At 42.4% G+C, this 20,488-nt stretch overlaps 5 protein-coding genes and 1 long non-coding RNA gene across 8 annotated transcripts; 4 read left to right on the top strand and 2 right to left on the bottom strand.

Moving 5' to 3' along the window:
• Positions 1-1,042: 1,042 nt before the first annotated feature.
• LOC124198705 (bone morphogenetic protein 2-like) lies at positions 1,043-3,549 on the top strand. Its single transcript, XM_046594716.1, has 5 exons — positions 1,043-1,851; positions 1,923-2,420; positions 2,488-2,648; positions 2,769-3,008; positions 3,083-3,549. The coding sequence occupies exons 1-5, from the start codon at positions 1,653-1,655 to the stop codon at positions 3,251-3,253; spliced, it is 1,269 nt and encodes a 422-aa protein (XP_046450672.1). The 5' UTR covers positions 1,043-1,652; the 3' UTR covers positions 3,254-3,549.
• Positions 3,550-3,642: 93 nt separating this feature from the next.
• On the bottom strand, positions 3,643-6,252 carry LOC124198703 (periodic tryptophan protein 1 homolog). 2 transcript variants are annotated; one of them, XM_046594713.1, is made up of 8 exons: positions 5,981-6,252; positions 5,560-5,663; positions 5,272-5,497; positions 5,028-5,213; positions 4,806-4,913; positions 4,570-4,744; positions 3,908-4,497; positions 3,643-3,829 (listed from the first exon to the last, which is right to left on the bottom strand). In XM_046594713.1, exons 1-8 carry the CDS (start codon positions 6,021-6,023, stop codon positions 3,741-3,743), a joined length of 1,521 nt encoding a protein of 506 aa, XP_046450669.1. In that variant the 5' UTR covers positions 6,024-6,252; the 3' UTR covers positions 3,643-3,740. The 2 variants fall into 2 exon arrangements, with proteins under 2 accessions (XP_046450669.1, XP_046450670.1); XM_046594714.1 differs by lacking the exon at positions 5,981-6,252 and adding an exon at positions 5,718-5,807.
• Positions 6,253-6,360: 108 nt separating this feature from the next.
• On the top strand, positions 6,361-9,128 carry LOC124198704 (torso-like protein). The gene is made up of 6 exons (XM_046594715.1): positions 6,361-7,323; positions 7,465-7,604; positions 7,681-7,757; positions 7,836-8,198; positions 8,283-8,436; positions 8,907-9,128. Exons 1-6 carry the CDS (start codon positions 6,827-6,829, stop codon positions 9,011-9,013), a joined length of 1,338 nt encoding a protein of 445 aa, XP_046450671.1. The 5' UTR covers positions 6,361-6,826; the 3' UTR covers positions 9,014-9,128.
• Positions 9,129-9,488: 360 nt separating this feature from the next.
• On the top strand, positions 9,489-13,277 carry LOC124198707 (ras-related and estrogen-regulated growth inhibitor-like). The gene is made up of 5 exons (XM_046594719.1): positions 9,489-9,694; positions 10,850-10,906; positions 11,395-11,468; positions 11,700-11,961; positions 12,830-13,277. Exons 1-5 carry the CDS (start codon positions 9,598-9,600, stop codon positions 13,093-13,095), a joined length of 756 nt encoding a protein of 251 aa, XP_046450675.1. The 5' UTR covers positions 9,489-9,597; the 3' UTR covers positions 13,096-13,277.
• A 1,627-nt stretch (positions 13,278-14,904) lies between these two features.
• Positions 14,905-18,952, top strand: LOC124198702 (inner centromere protein-like). Of its 2 annotated transcripts, XM_046594712.1 has the most exons (14): positions 14,905-15,301; positions 15,372-15,510; positions 15,565-15,677; positions 15,735-16,666; positions 16,729-17,026; positions 17,103-17,216; positions 17,281-17,325; positions 17,399-17,670; positions 17,745-17,900; positions 17,968-18,049; positions 18,117-18,187; positions 18,258-18,381; positions 18,460-18,583; positions 18,650-18,952. In XM_046594712.1, the coding sequence occupies exons 1-14, from the start codon at positions 15,209-15,211 to the stop codon at positions 18,832-18,834; spliced, it is 2,748 nt and encodes a 915-aa protein (XP_046450668.1). In that variant the 5' UTR covers positions 14,905-15,208; the 3' UTR covers positions 18,835-18,952. The 2 variants fall into 2 exon arrangements, with proteins under 2 accessions (XP_046450668.1, XP_046450667.1); XM_046594711.1 differs by having other exon boundaries at positions 14,925-15,301; positions 15,372-15,677.
• LOC124198711 lies at positions 18,953-20,011 on the bottom strand. The gene is made up of 3 exons (XR_006876677.1): positions 19,553-20,011; positions 19,370-19,476; positions 18,953-19,295 (listed from the first exon to the last, which is right to left on the bottom strand). It is a non-coding gene; the product is annotated as an uncharacterized LOC124198711 (long non-coding RNA).
• Positions 20,012-20,488: the final 477 nt, after the last annotated feature.

Genomic DNA, 20,488 nt, shown 5'->3' with positions numbered 1-20,488 from the left:
GCAACCTTGTAGTTCCTTGCACGAGCGAAATTCTCCTTTCCATCCATATGGAAGCGGTTCGTTTAGCAGGAAAACCGACCCAAAACATATGGACGATATCGAATATGAGCGAGCGCTATCATCAGGCCATCACGCTGCTATCATGATGCGTTCTGATTGCAGTTCGTCCGTCACTTCCTACAACACAAACTCGTTACGTACATTAAAAGGATGCCGTTGAGATTATATTCAAGCTGTGATATCTTATAGCTAGCGTTGGCGATTTTTCTTATAGCGTCGTGAATGAGAACGAGCGCGTTCAATCACTTCGAATTTCATCGGACGAGATCTCTTCCTGTCCGGAAATGTCTCCCTTAATCTATTGAAATTGAAAACATTTGGTCAATATTTCTTTTTTAAACGAAAAAAGACTTTGTCAATATTTTTGTTACGTAACCAAAAGTTTTTCCTTTGAATTTAAGACGACCAAACTTACTGCGATTCGTTCCAAGTATTTAATCAAAATGTGTACAGACAATTCTCGGTAAAAATGGAAAGTCGATCTGCTGCCAATGGACGGTCGGCTAGAGTAAACCGAGCGATATTTGACTGTACATGTCTCGATACCCGCGCGATTCCAGTCGTTTCCGATCTCTCTCTCTCGCTGCTACCCATTGGCATCAACCCACTTCGCACTCTACGAACCCTTGTGGTTTTCTCCAGAAGAAACGCTATGATGTGCTAAACTTCGTCAACACATGGGCCGCCGCCGGAGAGTGGGGAAAAGGGACGGAAACTCAAACAAGAAAAAAAAAACGAGAAAAAATGTAAAACAAGATTCCCGCGTTGCCTTTAAAGTTTGTTAAACCATGTGTGTGTGTGTGTGTGTCGGTGTGGCGCGTCGATCACGCCATCCGAGGAGAGGAGACGATTGGTCCGTCTGGTCTTTGGTCACCGCCTACCCAACAAAAGGGAGCCGCGCTTCATGATTCCATTCATGAAATTCTCTTCCCCGCTAGACACTTCCTTTTAGCTTCAACGTCTAATTATTCAGACTCATAAATCATCAGCCGAGAGAGTGACGTCGAATCTATTGCGAAGTTGCGCGTATGCACACAACTGCCGTTTATGCCGAGCGCGCGCGCGCCATCCGTTGGAACGGATGGCGTAGGTCAGCTTTCATCACGCTCCACAATCTTAACCTTGGAGTTCTTGGAAATCAGGTTAACCCAAACAAGACCTTGAGAGTTTGATGATTTCTTCTTCGCCATGGGCCTAGTGTATAGTACAGTTATTAATAATATAAGCAAAACGCAGTCAATGATGCTCTCGCACCATATGGAGAAAAATAAAAGAGCAAAAAAGAATGGGGGCTGGAAAGGAGACGACGCACATAAGGAAGGAGGCGAGTAGGGGAGGAGCCATTAGCAGCCCTATTTTCTTTCTTCTCTCTCTCTCAACTTCCTCTGCCAAGGGACCACACAGTCACAAGACTGCGTGTCTAAAAGAGTGATTAGAACGCTAGACGGTTACAAGTTCTACCATTAGCCAACAGACCCGTGCTCCGGACGGATTGTGTTTTGTGCGGTCCGTCCAAGTTTCAACGTGACTTTGATACAGTGCGAGTAGTGATTGATTTTTCAAACAAATTAAACACAGACATTGAAAGACAAATGGAGTACTGGTCGAGACGAGAGGAACTGATGAGTGACACAATGACATTTCGATCCGAAAAAGAATTACTCCGACCTTTCCCATCAGTTGGCCGGCTATTCCAATGGAGCAATCCGTTCAGGACACTCAACTATCACGGGACACGACAGCCTGCTCTACTGGTCATCTGGACTCTGCTATTTATCGGCTATTTCCCTAGTAAGGTGGCTTTTAACATTTTTTGTCTCCCAACATTTCCAATTTAACAATTCGTTTGCTCTGATTTCCAGCATCCATGCAGACGGAGCAGGTTGGCCAAGGTGATTCCTGGCAGTTGGAACGCAACGATCAAGATTGCCCGACCTGTACCCGAGAGCGAACCGTTTCCGTGATGAAGGACGACGATATCAAGCGGTGGCGAATCGAGTCGACCAAACAACAGATCCTGGACCGATTGGAAATGGAGGATCGACCGCCGAGAGTCAAGACTAAAGAAGTGGCCCTGCACATGCACAGCCTCCCGCCTACGATTGTTCTACCCGACAGCATTTCTGGTCCCTATCAAGTGGCGCAGGAAGTTGAACCGGCCAGGCAAATCATTTTGTTTCCGACCAAGACGTTTCGTCGCAATAAAAACCACAAGAATCATCACAACGATCCACCACCGATAGCCAGAGGAGAAACGCTTACCTTGAAGTTTCCCATCACCGACGAGATGCTCGTAGATGCACTTCAGTCGGCCGTTTTGTGGACAGCCCAGGAGTCGTCGAGTAATAATTCTGCATCAGGTATGATTTTAAAAAATTCAATTAATTTAAAAAGTAGATTTGTATTTTAATAATGAAACTTACTTAGTTGATTGGGAGTCGACTGATGTCACAGTGACGGTAGACCAGCAAATTGACCGCCATCACAGGCACCGATTCCTCAGCTTGCCACTTGATACCAGGGTCCATTTGGATCACCCTAATCATCCTCAGCCATATTTGATTATTAAAATCGATCCGTCTCAAAGGGTAAGTCTGCGGCAAGGTCCAGTTCAGGTAGTTTCCCCAACCTTGGTTGACTTTAAATGGGGATTGTGTCTGGTGGATTTCGTCTAATCTCAGTCCGTTGGAAAATCGAAATATTTTTAGAGATCGGCCGAGGTCAGCTCAAGGAACTCCCGCCAAAAGCGGCAGAGTGTCACGACGCCCAGGTGTGGTGCAACCGTGACCCAGTGCTGCCGAGAATCTCTCTTCGTGTCCTTCAAAGACGTCGGCTGGGATGACTGGATCGTGGCTCCGTCCGGTTTTCACGCCTTCTACTGTCGTGGATCGTGTCGTACTATGACAGCACCGGCCAGCAGCGCCAATACACACGCATCGCTCCTTCAGGTAGACCTAACAAATAATTCTGACAATTTAGTGAACAGAAATTTAAAAATATTATTTGGGGTGTAAATTTGTAGAAGTTGGTGGCACGGGAGCGGGTCCCGATTGAAGCCCGGCCTCATTTAGCGCCTTGTTGCGCTCCAACTCGTCTCAGTCCGCTCGTCATTTTCTATTCAGATGAGAATAATGTCATCAAACAGCGGACTTTACCCAACATGATTGTCGAATCGTGCGGTTGTTCCTTGTAAAACCATCCATTTCTTCTTCGCTCATCTCAAAAAGACATAATTTCTCACACAACGCACGTGCCCGACCTCGGATCGCCACAATCATCTTTTTTTTCTTGACACAGACATTCACACACAGACTTGCAGACTAGGCACTGCAAACAACACGAGCCAAACCTCTTAAAATTCGTTCAGTTCTTATTTATTCCCTTTTTTTTTATTATTATTTTGCCTAGGTTGAGTATGTTAACGCTTATTTGACCCGGCAATTTGGGTCATTCCTGATATAATTAAATAAATAATAATGATTATAAAAAGGAAATGAAATTTGATCAAAATGTTATATACCACCAGCGACCACCAACGGCTATCTGTCAAGATGATACCCGGACGAGAGTAGTCGTTCACCGTCAGCAAAAAAAAAAATTTTATTTGTTTTTCATTTCCGTCCCATCCAATAGTTTATCAATGTGTTTAAAAAAAAACGGGAAAATGAGTTTCCCGAAAATTATGATTGGTTGGTTGTTGTTGCTGGTTCTGACGGACTTGTTTGGATTAACGGTTGAACCAATTGCCGTCTTTCGAATCTGTCCAAAACTATTTAAAAAAAAAGGAAAATAACATTAAATTTTTAATTTTTAATCGATAAGAGAAAATGAAAAGGGGGTCACAAACCGGCGGCGCTTTGTCGAATGTCCCAAACTTTGAAGTTTTCGCTACGGTTGTCTCCTCCCATGCAGAAGGCGAAAGGAGCGTCGGGACACGCAGTGGCTACGTAAATTCCTCCAATCTTGAAATCGTGCTCGCAAATAAAATTGGGTTTGCCAGACTGAATGTCCCAGACCTTAAAGTCTTTGTCTTGAGAGGCTGTGACGAGACAGCCTGGACATTGCGAGCTGAGAGCCAAACCGGTGCACGATTTGGTGTGGGCATTCAACTGCCACAGCGGTTTCTCATCGTTGCGGGCGTCCATGTAGTAGACGTGACCAGCTTCCGTGCTGGCCAAGAAGCAGTAGGGATTGAAGTGATCCCATAGAACGCGTTCAATTTCACCCTCGAGGGTCCAGCTCTTGAAGCTCTCGCTACGGCAATCGTAGACGCGAACAACCTGGTCGCAACAGCCCGTCAACAACGTCTGGATCTCAAAGGGATGGAACTGCAGGCTCTGAACTTTCTCCGGATGGGGCAGCGTAGAAGCAACCACCTGATTGGTCATGTCCCATAACATGACTGTGTTATCGGCTGATCCACTGGCCAATAAGTTTCTAAACAAACACATTTGACATTAGGAAATTTCAGAAATTCAAAGTAATTCAGGATGTGTATTTAATAGATACCTGACGCGCTTGTTCCACGACAGGCTGAGGACAGCGTCTTTGTGACCGACACCCTCAATCTTCTTCTTGCGACTCTTCTTTTTGCCCAGTCGAAATTCAGGTTCCAAGCTGCCCACGATATCCACGTCCCAGATTTCGATAATAGGAGACATGCTGCCAACGGCCAAGTAGTTACCTATTCACCATATTGAGTTATAAATTTAATTGTATCAATTGTCGAGGAATTTTTAATTTACCTGCTTTTGTTTCAGTCGGATTGAAATCTATCCATTCCATACAAAGAGGAAGAGCTGGCAAGAACGTCTCATGATGGACGTACAAATGGGCTTCTTCGGCGTTATAGACTGTGGTTGGAAATTAAGAGTTAATAAACGGATTTTTTTGGCTAAGAGTTAATAAACAGATGTTTAAGCTAAGAGTTAATAAATAGATTTTTTGTAGAATCGCAAGTAACTTGCCATATATTTCGAGAATGGCAGCGTCTCCTTCAACGTGCCCAACGGCGATCAGATTGTCAGTAGGTAGCAGGTTAAAGTCCTCTTCTTCTTCACTGTCCTCATCTTCTGGCTTTGTGACATATGGATCTAGTTTCTCATCAGAGAACACAGCCAAGTTTTCAATTCCCATGAGAACATTGTCATCATCTGTTGAAAAAAAATGAGCTTAATAACAGTGATTCTAATTGGATTGGTATTAACCAACCATCATCATAGTCATCCAGCCCATATTCTGCTGCAATTTTAGCATCTTCGTCCATCTCCTTTGCTGCTTCCTCGTCCACCTGGTCAGTATCTTTGACAGCACTGTCGTCTCCGTCTTCCATGTCTTTATCTTCCTCGTCATCCTCTTTATCTTCTTCATCGAGTTCAGCCAGATCTCCTTTTGTTTTGCCAATTAATGCTTCAAGCTCTTCTTTAGTGAGCTCAACCTGAGAGATGGAGAAAACGTTAATCAAGTCACACTTACAACTCGCTGTAACGGGGTTCAAACCTTTTCGGGGTTTAATTTAGCGACCCCTCGACGAATCCAAGCCACGCATGGAATAAAGTTTAAGCTGGCCTGTTCGATATCTTCCTCGTTTTCCATACTGTCAACTATTAATTATAAAACGTAATTTAGAACCAAAAAAGAGATAATGTGACACCCACTTTAAGTCGTAACACGATTTACACGTGTGTATTGATGACCAAGTCGTCTGCACTTTTGGCAAGATTAGCAGTGGTTCTAATACCAAAAAATCGTTAACCGAAATTCGCCCAAAAAATCCATTTTTTTGCGGTTAATGTCTCTGTACGTTGTTAATGTAATTATTAGGTAGAATCAAGGTAATATCGTTTATGTCTTCATGGGCTGAAGAACACTAAAAACACGTTTAATCATCCGCATCAAGAACCTTCACGATTTTGCTCACCGGTGGGGGGAACTCCGCACAGTAACCTTCTCTCCGTCTCCATTAAAAATTGTTAAGTCTCATTCTTTTTTCTTCGAAGGTAAAAATCGTGAAAGAGCGAGATGTAAACCTATTTATTTAAGACGTCCTCGCACTGAAATGTAATCTTAATCGCCCAGAGTCTCTACTGCTACAACTTGTGATTTTCTAAACATCAAGAAATGATGATTGTGTTCCCATTCACCGGTACACATATACCAGTCTCGTGTGTAGTTCGGGGTCAATGTCGAATGGCTAAATACTATTTTTTTTTTCTTTCTGTTTTCAACTTGAATCGGCGAAGGAAAGGGAAAGTCACGCTACCCCTTTTCACATTCGCTTCCATTAGATTGTGTCATGTCAGTGTGTATACATATTGAAAAGGACCCAACACGAAATTTTCAATCGGATTTCAACGTTCACATCAGCTCGACGAAGTGAAAGTGTTGCTGCTGCTGTTTTTGTTTTTATTTCAAATCAGCTCGAAAGATTTTTATTTCTTTCGAATCCAAAGTGCCCAGTGTGTTTGTACAGTTAGAATTTTGTTATTTCTTTGAAATTTCACGACGAAACCCTCAAAAAACAACTTGCATAATATTATTTGGGGTAACGCGCTCGTTATTTGGCGGTCACCATCTGCTGTTAACGTAACATCAAATGGTTAATTTTTTTTCCAACTCTGCTGAGCTGAGTCATACCGCCCACCATCATCAAAAAGTACTTACACAGACAAATCTAAAGGGGAAAAAATATATAAGACACTACCCACACATACACAGCACACACACACACATGCCTATCTACTATAGTTAACTTCCAGTTTTTGCCATGTCCAGTCATCAGTTGATTTCCAGCCGGGCTTGCCGACGGATCGGCCATGTCAATAGTTCCTCCAAAATGACATCATCACATCATTATTTAACCACTTTAGTGAACGTGATTGGCTGTTGTGTAGCATTCCTGACTGTGACCCAATGCTTTGCCCAGCAGACGACAGCAGATTCCCAACGCAAGTCAATTGTCCTCCGCACTCTGCAGCAAATCCTATCGACGGGCAATCATTCGATGCTGAGCGTCCAGGAAACCGACGCCGTACTCCCAGTAGGCGAAGCTTTCAATCTGTTCCAGAGTTACGGTTTATTAGCGTTCAACGTGAACGTGGCACCTCTGATCCTGGTGTCAACCCCAAACAGCCGGGCAATTGGCAATGGATCGCCGACTCCATCGCCGTTCACGCTCCCCTTGTTCCAGATGACGACTCATCCGGTTTTGGATCAGAAACTCTACACGCCAGACATCAGACGTCCTCACATGAATATCGCCAGGTCAAATTTTTGTTTTACATTGAAATTCCGCAGTCCGTTTTTATGTATAACCGACCGGGCCAATGAAGACACGTTAAGTGTTATTCTCGTGAGAGCGAATGTAATTCATTCAACTCTGCCATTTTGCGCCATCGTTTCAAGAGGGCACCAACAGCTGATGGAGGTGATGGATCGCTCCGTTCGACTCCACTTGTGTCGAGATACCGAAGCTCTGATGATTCGATTCTTGTCCGGATTCACCGTTGACGGATTGTCCAAACCCTGGTGGGCATTCGCAGCCGGTAAGTAGTACCGTTTCCCATTAAGTTATTGTCTACATTTAAATTTTTTTAATGACGTCATTTAACTCAACCGCAGCCTGGAAGAAGCACGTCCTTCCACGAATTTACGGCGTTCCAGCTACTTACCTAAGCGATGACTACATCTTCCTCCTGGTATTATTTTTTTAAAACAATTAAAAATTTATAAATAGAAATCATTTTGACGATTATTTTGCGGTTCATTTTGGATAGGTGCGCATTGAAAAGCGCTCGATTGTCGGATCGATCAACGGTTCAATGTTGCTGGAACCGGACCTACTGGCCAAGTTGCCGTCACCCGATGCTGGCGGCAAATTGGACGCTGTTACCAAACCTTGGCGTTCGGCTGTTGAATTTTTCGTTCAATTCGGCACTCACGTCATCACCGACTACTCGGTGGGCGATGCCCTATTCCAGGTGATCGTCTACGACGCTTCATCGTTGCCGCTTTTATCCGAGAAGATGCTGCAACTGAGGGCTCATGTCGAGCAATTCAATCCCGTCAACGCCACCAAACTCGACTGGAACAATTTGCTGTTGAAACACTCGACGCCCGTCCACGTTGGCAAACTCCAAGTAAATAAATTAAACTCTTGCAAATTTACATAATACCCAGACATTTTTAAAATAAAAATTGTTTTGTTGTTGTTTTTGGTTTAGTTGATTAGTGGCAACCGGACGTTGATCAATTGGCTGGAATCGAGATTGGCTGTGAGTACGTTGCCCGAAACGATTCCTTCGAGCATTCGCCTTTTGGGCGCACCAGTCCTATTTAACCTGTTCTACCGTCAAATGCAACCCAGAGCCGTTTTAAGTAAGTTTCATCATTTATTATTATTTTATTCAACATTTGCCAGAGATGAGTGACAAGCGTCCGTCGATGGATATTGACTGACGACACTTGTCGGTCACCAACGAGGTGTCGTGAAAATGCAAATAACACGGCAGGGCATTTTTCACGACATTTCTGGGTCATCGACAGCTCTCTCTCTCTTACTTCTCACTCTCTTTCTCCCCCGTGTATATATCTTGTCCTTGGCACAGTCGTGTGTTTGCCAAGGAAAAATCTGGGAAATGTACACTTATCCGAGCCATGCCAGTCGACTGGTGACGGAAACCGGATTTCGCTCGGCCAATAATAATAATCAAATCGATGAGAGATATAACTTTCACCCTTTTTACAGCCCTCCACTCGTTTTTCCGATTTCATTTTGATAGGTTTTTTTTTAAAATATTTAGAAAGGTTGGCAATTCAACTTTTTTTCGGTTACATTTTTCACGCAGGTATGAATATGGCGGCAATAACCAAAGCGATCCCGGAGATGTCATTACGTACTTGGCTCGACGATATCCTGATCAATTTGCTACGAATGTGGGAGTACAACATGTGATAAGATGTGTAACGTGTAATATGTCTGTCGTTTTCTTTTCTTTTTGTGTCTGTCTGTGTGAATAACGTCGGAAAACCGCATCAATAAACGCGCCCATCTGTCGTGAGTCCATTAAGCCACTACAATATATCGTCTATGCACTCTCAACCTCGCCGAAGACGTGATCCTGGCTGCGGCTGAGCTTCTATTCGGCGTGTATAAACAATGGATCAGCCGCCATCCAGCGGTGATACCGACGACTTTTCCACGCTCATCAACGTTCTTCACCCAAAAAATCCTTTCAGAGAAAAAATGTTTTCCCCCCTCCTTACTTATTTCCTTCCTCAACCAACTATTTTCGTTCTTATTTCTTTTCGGGTTCAGTTCACGGCGGCCCGTTTTTAGAATTCTTGTTACCCCCCCTCCTCCTTCTCCTGTCTTGTTCCCTCCTCCCGCAACCGTGTGCGTGTTTTTTTACGGCAGGAGCGCGCCCAGTCGTCAGTCGATCCTCGCCTGTCTGGCAGGCTCCACGTTTGTTTGAATTTTCCTTTCCCAAACCAAAGTGATTCAGGATTTTTTTGTTTGGGGGGAGATAATTAACCAAAATGAATTCGTCGCCAATCAAAGGCATACGGCGCAAGAAATCCTTGCTGAGCGAAATCAAGGTGCTGGTCGTCGGCGGTCCCAGTGTCGGCAAATCAGGTCAGACCCATTTTTATCTCCAATTGTTCATTTGATGGGTGTCAAGTGAGTCATCAGACGCTGGTGGGGAGGTCGATAAGACACACTCGTGTAATTACCTTTTCGTCTGAAAAAGTTTGAAAGCGATGAGGTTCTATTCGGTATGAAATCAGTGTTGATCGTTGATTGCTTTTCCATCCATCCCGTCAACTCTAGACTGACTCTCTAGTCTCTGCTGCTTATTCCCACATACCAAAACACAGACATTCTTGGCACACAACAAAGCGTAGAGAGAGAGCTCTCCAGGTCATTAAGTGCTAGATGCACAGGATCGGCTAGGAATTCACAATAGCACGTACAATAGAGTTCGTTGTTCTCGCCCAGCAGTCTTTTTGGCTGTGCTGCTGCTGGCTGGCTTCATCCGCAGAGATCTATACATCTATACTTGATATTGATAGCTCAATAATAACAAAAGTCTGAGCTCTCTGCTATTATAATGACCTAGTAGTAGACTCTACGAGCTCCTGCTGCTGCTGCTGTGTGCCATTGAGGGTTTCACCTTTAATGACTGGGCGCCGTTTGCTCGCGACTGTACCTCCATTCCCGGTGATAAACGAGTAGACGTTGTGCATAAAAACAAGACGCGTCGTTTTTTGATTTACAACAGCGAATAGAAGCGCGGATTTTTCATAGTCTTCGTACAATCGAGCGCTATACAGCTGTATAACGGACCAACAGTTGGAAACTCGTTAGATTTGACTTGACAGAAATATGCACACGAGACCGTTAGAGAGATGGCGAAAAAAACGAAAAAGGATATCTATTCTTGATGATGTCAGTCGTTGGATTTGTTGTTGTTTGTGCACCTCGAGAGAGCGAGAGCGCGGGAGCTCCCCATCATTTTTCTCAACCTAATCCCGCGCTCCGTCCGTACACGAAAATCGCTAGAGCGTCTTTTTTTTGTTTTTCTAACATTCAGACCTTCTCTGTAGGATATTGATGGAGAAGCCAGTAGTCCAAACAGTTAACCTACGACTCTCTGGCTGCTGCCCCCAAGAAAACATTATTAGCCTATATTTCTTTTAATATTTCATAAACCCATTTTTATTTTTTGAAAAACAATTCCATTTTTCCACGTAGTATACTTTTAACGGTATATTATTTTGCTTTTTATAGCGCTGACCGTGAGGTATTTAACCAAGCGTTACATCGGAGAGTACGACCATCAGTCGGGTAAATATAGTTCCTTCTCTATTAACCTCATTTGAACGATCAAATTCGTGTATAAAGTTTGAGAGGGGGGCCATTTTCAATTGCGCAACAAGCTGCTTATGTGTGAGTCTCAAACTTGAAACGGGAAATCTTCTAGTATATACGTATAATCTCGCAGACTCTAAATAGACTCGACTGCTTTTGTGTATACGAGATAAATCGTCACTTGATTGTGTCGACTGTAAACACCGTATACGAACCCGAAAAAGTTTCTAGAGAGGGTCGGGCTTTGTTTAGAAGATTAAAGAGCAGTAGGTGTAAATCGGCCGAGAGTTTTGTGGCGGCGGTACGTGACAAGATTTATATATCTACACACAGAAGCCGCCCAGCTATCTTCTTATATACATGAAAAGCTTCTTCTTTCTTCCTTTTTTTACCTCCATTTCTAATGAATGTCGTTTGTATTTTTTCTCTTTCTCCAATCCCTGACGACATATTCAAACGTGCAGAGAATCGATACAAGCACGAGGCCATGATCAATGGCGAACCAGTTATTTTCGAAATCCTCGATACGTGTCCCAAGGTAAGCCAATTACAATTGAACACATTTCCATTCAGTCCCCTTTGATGTGCTAACATATCTGTCGTCGAAGGTTAACTTGCATCTTTCATGAATTCAGTTCGTTATAATATATACCAATCAATATAAATGCAAGGCTAATATCATATGTCTATCAGGCATCGAGCCAAAAGTTTCCTCATCAACTTTTATAGGAATTGCACGTTTTATATGAAATCTAATTTTGATTGAAAGTCGGACAAGGATTTGTTGGCGGTGGATTCGATTCAATGGGCCGATGGTTTCCTCCTGGTTTACTCGATACTGGACAAGGCGAGTTTCGACTACATCCAGCGGTTCAGGCGGCACGTCCTCGAGATCCGCAACATCGGATCCAGCAGCGTTAGCAAAGCGGATCAACAGCAGCAGACGGGCGCCAGCAGCAGCACCATTCCCTGTGTCTTAGTGGCCAACAAGGCCGACATGGTTCACCTCAGACAGGTGCCCACACATGAAGGTAATTTAAAACAACCAAATTAAATTTAACTCATCCCCCAGATGAAAAAACTGCGCATTGGTTCCTACTCACGCGACCCCAATAATTATTCGTCCGGAACAAAAGTTGACCTTGCCCAGGAAGCTAATTTCGGGTTTGTTTTGCCATCTGTTCCGTGTCCTGTCCTTGAACGGGTCGTTGGGCCAATGGCAGAATATAACGCTAACGTACAGTATAACGTTTTATTATAGAACTGAAAGCCTACGCCTTGTTGTCTGATGCTGTGTGTTTCCAGCGTGACGTCATCGTGAAACATCACGGTGTTATGGCACCTATATTTAACACTCTGACAGATCCGTTTTTTTTTCCTTTCGCTCCGTTTGATTGCGACAAGAGACACGATCCGCCTTCACTATTCTAATGACAGGCGTGACACGCACAAGTCCCGGCCGTCCCTTTTTCACGACCCCCGACAAGTGTCAAAATTGGCCCGGCAGCCAAAACTCATTCAAACTTCTTGTTATAACTTTGAGAGCTCTGTTTTTGAGCGATGATCTATTTTGTATAGAGTGACGTGATGCGCTGGTCATTGTCAATGATAATCCCAGTTTTTCATTTGTGACTGTTGAAAGGCTGCGGAATCTTTAGCTCGAGAGAAAAACCAAATCAGCTTTGAGGTTGCATCAGACGCGCTTGGAAACTGTCATAGATGAATTAAGGATCGCTGAGTCATCGAATAGTTGGCACCGACATCCCAAATTCCCCCCCCCCCCCCCGGGATTGTTGGATGAGACTCACACAACATGCCGTTATAACCTTGTTACTACGAGTTGATTGCATCAGTTTATATATCAAAGTTATCACTTGTTTCATTTGATTTTGAATGTAGGCGAACAATTGGCGAAGGAAATGGAATGCTACTTTGCCGAAGTTGCCGCTGCCGAACAGGTATCCAGCATTGCGGATGCTTTCAACGAACTCGGACGAGAAGTTCACTCTGTTCGGAGACGGTCAAAACCGCCAATGTCTTCCTCATCGACGCACTCTACGCCGTCACTTTTTGACCGCATGCTTGGCAGCCGATCCTCGGCCGGAATTGGCTCCATCAGGGCGTATGCACGCGGGAAATCCGACTCGGCTTTGCCAAAAGATTAAACAACGGTAAAGGAGAAAACAAAAAACGTTTCGGACCGAGTCCCATGCCCCAAATGCGTTCATGCGATCATTTGAAATCCCCAGAATTTGTGTGTTGAATCAAACGGCGGTAAAAAAAAACAAAAACAACTCGAGAATCGAGTATATCAATAAGGTTGTTATCGCTAGATGGCACTGATATGTAATATCCCTGAGGTATATTTATATACGAAGGTCCTTAACAATATAGGGTGTGGGGTATAGGGGGTAGGGTAGTAGTAGCTAGTAGTGAAATTCAGAGGGTTTAATGTCCATTTAGTGTTCCTTTATACGTTTCTTCCCTGAATGACCAATCGTCACCAAATTTTGTACATAATTCTGTCAAAATTTGATACATGGCGTAACGGGGTTTTCATTTGTTTTCATTGCTGTTTTAAAAATTTAATTTGCGTACTTGTTACCTAGCTGGTTGCCGAATCCTAGGCAGTGAATTCGCTTTTTTTGCGTAACCTTCCAACTGTCAGTGCATGCTCAGCAGTGTAAACAAAAACAAAAAAAAAGTTTGGATCTTCCCTAGCAAGACAAGTTTTCTGCTACGGGAGTGGAGAGTATTTATTATTTGATTTTGTTTTTATGTTCGATTTCGATTTCGTCTTTATTCTTCTTTTTACTTTGTATTTTCCCATTATTACTTTTTTAAATCTTTTGTTTTATTATCACCTCTTTTTGTTTACTGTTTTTTGTCTTGATTTTAATAAATTTTTTGATCAAGTAAAATTTCTATTCCTCCTTTTTTTAACAGTTAGTCATCAACCAAGAAGTTGAGGAACATTTAAAAATGTTTGATTATACTCATTTTGAAGCTCTGGGTCATCTCTCTCTTCTTCCCTTGTCCTCTTCACAGTCATCAAGATCTTCTGGTGGTCGTGAAGAGTTACCACCGATCTTCCACTTCCATTTACCTCCGAAAGCTTTTTAAGTGTAATTTTTCAAAAATTACAAATTTAATTTTCGAGATCGAGATTCGAACCCTAAACAATACGAGTGGCAGCCCGAGTTGCTAACCATTAGACCAACATCGACATTTTTATATAAGGGAATGCGTGGCCCGGTTTGTGAGTACACCAAATAATGTAACAAAAGTCGAAGTAAAGCAATGGTAATATCGCTAGCGACGCTACCATCGGTATCGATTTCGGAACCGGTCGTAAAACACTTAGGTTATATGCCTTAATTATAAAGATTTTTTCAGCGGTGGTTTAATCTAACTGCTATAAGAGCACATCCATTTCTTTGTAGTTAATATGTAACTAATAATTTTTCTAATTCCATGTTACTATAGTAATAAATATTGCTATAACTTAATCTAAACATGAAGTGCGACGTGGGGTGGCGGGGCGAATCCTCCGCCATTCATAATTCGCACCACTCATAATATTACAGATTATTTTTCAATTAGTTATAAAGAATCAATTATGGAAGATAATAAAGGGAAACAGAATTTTCCAAACGTTATAGTATGTATTAATCTACTATAACCTTGATTTTCTGTCTCTTTAACGTTTAAAAAAATTACCGAAGGATGTTACCGAAGGAATCTTGTTTATTTTGGCCGTTGGATGGCGTGGAAGAGTTACTTTCGACTCGATTAATAAAGAAATTAATATTTAATATACAAGAAAAATTTATTTATTATTGTGTAATTAAATGTTTTTTGACGAAAGGCGTAATTATTTGAGCTGTTAAAAGCTTTTAAAATAAAATTATTCAACGAATTACGAACACAGTCGGGGTTGATCCGGCAATCACGCATTGTAGCAAATCCAATTCCGTTAAATTCTCAAATTCAAACCGCAACGTTTTGGAGGGCGCTGTTCAGTTTTCTGTTCTCTTGTTTTGTGAAAAGAGGTCCCGCCAATTGTCGAAGTCGAAGTATTGATAAAGAACGTTGAATTTTTACAGCTTTAATTTTTAGGGAACTTTCTTTTAGAATAAAGATTTTATTCATGTCGAATTGAAAAAAAGGTTTTGGGAGACATTTCTGGGTGATTTTGTTACCCACTCTTGGGTTTGTGGCAGTTTCAGTTGATTCCATTACCACTCAGTTTGATTAGGTTCTTCTCAGGTTTAAAAAATGGTTAGGAAACTGTACAACTTTGATGTTGCTCTTAAAGGTCTTCTTGATGTATTAGAAGACAATCTAAACCAGGCCCTCGCTAACCACGAAGTAAGTAAATCATTTTCAAATTCGGTAAAATGCTGATTCACAAATGTGTGTGTTCATGTAAACTCAACAGGCAAACTTAGAGTGGTTGGCAAATTATCCTGACAAAGCGAAACAAAAGTTAAGGAATTCCAGGGAGTTCAAAATGCCCAAGACTCCTGCAAGGAAAAAGACTAGACAACAGACAAAAAGATTTTTAAACGAAGATGATGGTAAGATGAATGTTCCTATGTCCTTGCCTTGCTCTGACTTATCTCCGCATTCAGAACAAGCAAGTGGAGACCACAATGCTGTACCATCGAAAAAAGGAAAACTTTCACACGAAGAAGATGAATTCCAGGAAATCCTTGGTGGGAGACCAAAACGTCAGGCCTCTTGTGTAAATGAATTTGATTTCAAATTATTCTAGACCATTCAATGAACTGCTTTTTTACAGGTTGCAAAATCTAAAATCCAGCAATCTGTAAAGATGGCTAACGATTTGAGACAAAAAATGAGACGACCGAAGGCAGATCAAAGTGACGCAGATAGCAATGTGTCGTCTATCCAAGATTCGTCATCTGCTCGGGATTCCGATTTTAATAACCAACGTATTGAAATGAAGAATGGAAGTCCAGATCTACGTGAGCCCAAATCAAAGAATAAGGCCAATAACCAAAAAAGGTTCGTGAAATCACCAGAAACATCTCCCCCTCTCTCGGCAAATAGTACATTCTCGAAAGGAGAGGCTAAATGTCCTCCACCGACAATGTTGAAGGTCAACTTTGCGTCCGAACCAACAGCAATTTCACCGCCACCCGAGATTTCCGAAACTTTCGTCGTTCCTGATGAGCCAGTTGAACAGGAGATATTGTCTCCTATTAAGCACGTACCCGTAATCCCTGCTTTCGTTGAAGAAGTCCCGTGCGTTCCCAAGAAGAGAGGTAGACCTCGCATCGTCGCGAAAAAGATTGATTCGGGTAGCGAGAACGAAAAGATTGTCCCCGACAAAAAAGTCGAAAAACAAATCATTGAAGATTCGTTGCCCTTGGAAGAGCCAAAGGAAATCAAGCGCCCATCATCCGAGCTGAATGTGGTAAGCGACCCGGACGCTTTGCTCAAAAAGAAGGTTCGCAAAGCACGAAAACCTGTCGAAGAAAGTTCAGCCCCTGCTGTTGTTGCACCCACTGCTGCAGCACCTAGCCCCCGTCGAAATCGCAACCAAGGAACCTCTGTCCGCTCATCCGCCGTAGTTGTTCCGAATTCGCCTCGTATTGTAAAAACTCCTTCGAAACTCCACGAGCAAATTCAAAGGAACGCAAATAATCAGTTTAACCCAACGAACTCTTCTCCACTTAAAAGGGTCTTCACTCCTAAGCTTGTCTTCAGGTAAACTACCCCTTGAGTTTCAATACCGAATGGTGTTCTAAATCTTTAAACCTTTTTCACAGCCCTTTCAAACCTACATCGGTGAAAACAAAAGTAGAGGCCTTTGAAGCGGCACTAGGTAGCGGTGGACCAGGAACCCCTACTATCACCACTACAAACAGCAGCGCAAAACCCAAGACGTATGCTCTTCCGGAAGTTCGTGTTCTTTTGCAGCGACTGACAAGTCAACAACTCAAAGAAGCCGCAGGTGCCGTGAAGCCCCAACGGGAATCGCGGAAGCCTAAAGAAAAAGAAGCTAAACGATGCACATTTGTTTTGGAAAACTCGGATTCTGAAAAGGAAAACAAATCGACAAGACAGGTGAGTTGACGATAAACATTTAAAAATGTCTCACTTTTTCATCTGCCATCTTTTTTATTTGTAATTTCAAAAATAGTCTGTGGCCCGAACTTTGGCACGGAAAAGTTTAGACAAGGCTAAACATATCGTTGTTGCTGCTGCTCGTAATAAGTTGCTGGCCAGTACGACGCAAAACGAAGCGACTGAAAGCGTAAGTTCCTATCAGTTACTTATTGTTTATGCTCAATTAACTTGTGAATTTGTTTTCGTTATAGCCCAACGTTCACGTCAACCGAAATGCTGCGACGCTAATGAGCAAAGTAAGTTTAGTAAAAAAAAAGTTTTTACTTTTTTCAATTTTTGATAATTTATTGTTCATTTGATAATTTCTAGTTTCGTTTCGCTACTGCTTCTGGATCGTCTGGATCTTCAAGTTCATCACTGAATCGTTACGTGACCATGACTCAAGGAAAATCGGCGTCTAACATAGTCACAGGTATCGGCACGTTTACGGGTACTAAGCCAGTTCCAATGCCTACTAAAGCCACCGAAGAGGACGGGCTCAAGCGCAAGGAATTGGAACTCAAGCGGTTGAAGGAAAAAGAAGAGGAGGCTGCTCGCAAGCGTGAAGAGTATTTGAAAGCCAAGGCCGAGGAACAAAAACGGTGCGTCCATTTTATTTACCTTGTTCGTCACCTCAGCTGATGTTCCTATTCATTGTTTCGTATTTCTTATCCAGGAAACACGAGTCTCGAGCGAAACGTGCCTTGGCGCAGCGCACCCTAATCACTAAACAACACAAAGAAGAACAGAAACAAAAACTTGAGAACAAAGAAGAAAAGAGTGCCCACTTGAAGCAGAAAATACAAGCTGAGAACCAAGAGAAGGCAGAACGGTAAGGCGTTGGTGTTTGAGTGACGAAGAGAAAGTTAAATTAAATTAATCCAATTCTCCTTGTACAGCGTCCGGATAGCTCTTCTGCAAAGACAACAAGAAGCCGAACAGCGCCGCAAGGCCGAAGAACTACAAAAGCAACAGGAATGGGTAAATTTATTTTCCTTGCGGATTCATATAAATGCTGATGGACTGATTTCGAATGTTAATTTCTTAGGAGGAAGAACAACTTCGTTTGCAAGCCGTTAAGAAGGAACAGGAGGAACAAGAAAAGCAAGCCAAGTTGAGGTTTGAAAGTCAAATGTGTTTTTGCTCTAACGTTTCAAGTATTTTATGCCAAACGTGTTTGAATTCTCAGGCAAGCTGAGGTTGAAAAAGCCAAAGCTGCCGCCGCCGTTGCTGTGCCAGTCCCAGGACCTTTCACGTTGAACACTACCGTCACGCTGCCTTCGTCTCTCACTGCAAACTACCAGATCACGCCAGTATGCAAATGACCATATTCTTGAATTTTTTGGGATTGCGTTTAAATGCATCGAATTTTCGCTTTTTTTTTTTTTTAGGTGCGCGTGACCAAGAAGGGGAGACTTTTCAATCCCGACAACTATGATATCGGTGATATGCGCTCAGATGACTCTACCGACGATGATTCCAGGCCCAAAAAATCTATTCCTTCTTGGGCTAGAAGTAAGTTACAAAGTTGCTTAACTTTGTTGTTCATCACTAACAACAAATTATTATTCAATTATTTAGGTTTCAATATTAAAGTGGCGTTAGCGCAGCAAACGGAAGCAAATATTGATACCGCCCAAATTTTCCCCGGAGACATACTCCTTCAAGATCCTGACCTGAACGATATATTTAAGATTAAACGTGCCCGTTTTAACAAGCGCACGTCCAGCGCCATCTGGAAAACCCCTCCCGCGAATCACATGTAATATGCACACTTCCATTTCACATTGGAACTTTTCTTTTGTGTTTTTAAACAGAAATTTATGCTACTACCTTTTGCCTTGCTTCTATCATTCATTATAATACAAAAAAAGTACACGGTTATTCTTGTTTCCTTCTGAAATGTGGATTTCTGTCAAATGGTTTATACAACTTGTCATGTTTTCATGGAAAAAAGCACAAGGAAATAATCACAGATTACCTGCAGTGACACATGGAGAAGGACATGGTTGAGAATTAAAGGTAATCTTTGAGCAGAGATAAGAAACTACTTCACAAATTCGTAGGTGGTGCATGAATAATACATCATTCCTTTTTCTGGTTTTTTTATGATAGGTGCATTTCTAGCAGTACTGCACTTTGATGGGGATGGAACAAGCAGGCCACAGACTTCATCTCGCATTTGCCTCTCCCTCAAAACATCTTGTTCCGACTGTCTTCTGTAAGCCTGCAAAAAAAATTGATTTGCAGCATTTTATGATTAAGTGTTGACACAGGTAGAAAGGCTCAAAATAGGTTTACCGATGCATAAGGGTTGATGGATTCTCCATTGGCAATCTTTGGCCTGCAGCATGAATCATAGCAGGAAATCAGTATACCCATAGTGACGCTTGTCCCATTCGACGAACCTTGAACGTTCACACACAAGAAAACAAACGTCACTCTATAGCCGGAAAACAACTCAAAGTATATGTAAATGTTTACTTTTCAGGATGGGCCAATGTTGGTCATTTTTATGTGAAACTGGGAACAACACACGAAAACACGATTCGGCGCCACGATTATAGGGTAAGAATAAATAATTAAGATGTCTTTCTATCTAAACATTTGACTATTTGAGTGATGGAGGAGCGGTCTGCTTTTGTTTCCCGCTGTCAGAGCAAGACGGGTAAAGAGCAATAACAAGACGCAACAGGAGGATGGGAATATCCAATAAGAATTTGGCAACGCTCGAATATCAATTTTTCTTATCTTGGGTTCTTCCTCTTGTCTTTGAATTATGCATTAGGAAATTTAAAACGAACTTGTCGATCCAAAAGAATTCCATTACCGCTTCGTCTACAAAATCAATGTTATTCAAATAATTTATGGCAATCGAACAATCGGGTAGCCGTCGATTGCTAAACCATCAAAAGTAGAAACCTGGAAAAGGTTTTTTCATTATTTATACTGACATCAACTGCCATCTAATAGCGCAGATAGCATTTTAGGAGTTTAAAACCATTTCTACATCTTTCATCTCCGATTCCCTTATGGGAAAAAAAAATCATTCAGTTATCGATCAAAAACTTGTTTTCTTTTCCCTTTTCTCCCTCTACTTGGCCGCGTGATGGATCGGAATCCACATTTGGGAAATGCGGATAGGAGGCAACAAAAAAGGGGAAAGGGAGAAGGAAGAGAGAAACTTTGAAGATGAGTTTTATTTGGAAATGGATTGGCTCACCGGCTGTTGTCCTGCATCGTATTTTTATTTTCTATTTTTTTTTGTGGGATGGAAAGTGAAGTCATGACTGTTCGTGATGCCCAAGAACGGGCCGTTGGGTCAAGTGTGCGTGAGTGCCGGTGCACATACGGTCGGTTCCCGGGATCCGAATGTAAATGGAAAATGGTGAAGAAAAAAAAGCGTCTTGTCTTGCTCTG

The sequence above is a fragment of the Daphnia pulex genome, chromosome 7, assembly GCF_021134715.1.
Source record: "Daphnia pulex isolate KAP4 chromosome 7, ASM2113471v1".
Lineage (NCBI taxonomy): Eukaryota > Metazoa > Arthropoda > Branchiopoda > Diplostraca > Daphniidae > Daphnia > Daphnia pulex.
This window is presented reverse-complemented; position numbering and strand designations above follow the sequence as displayed.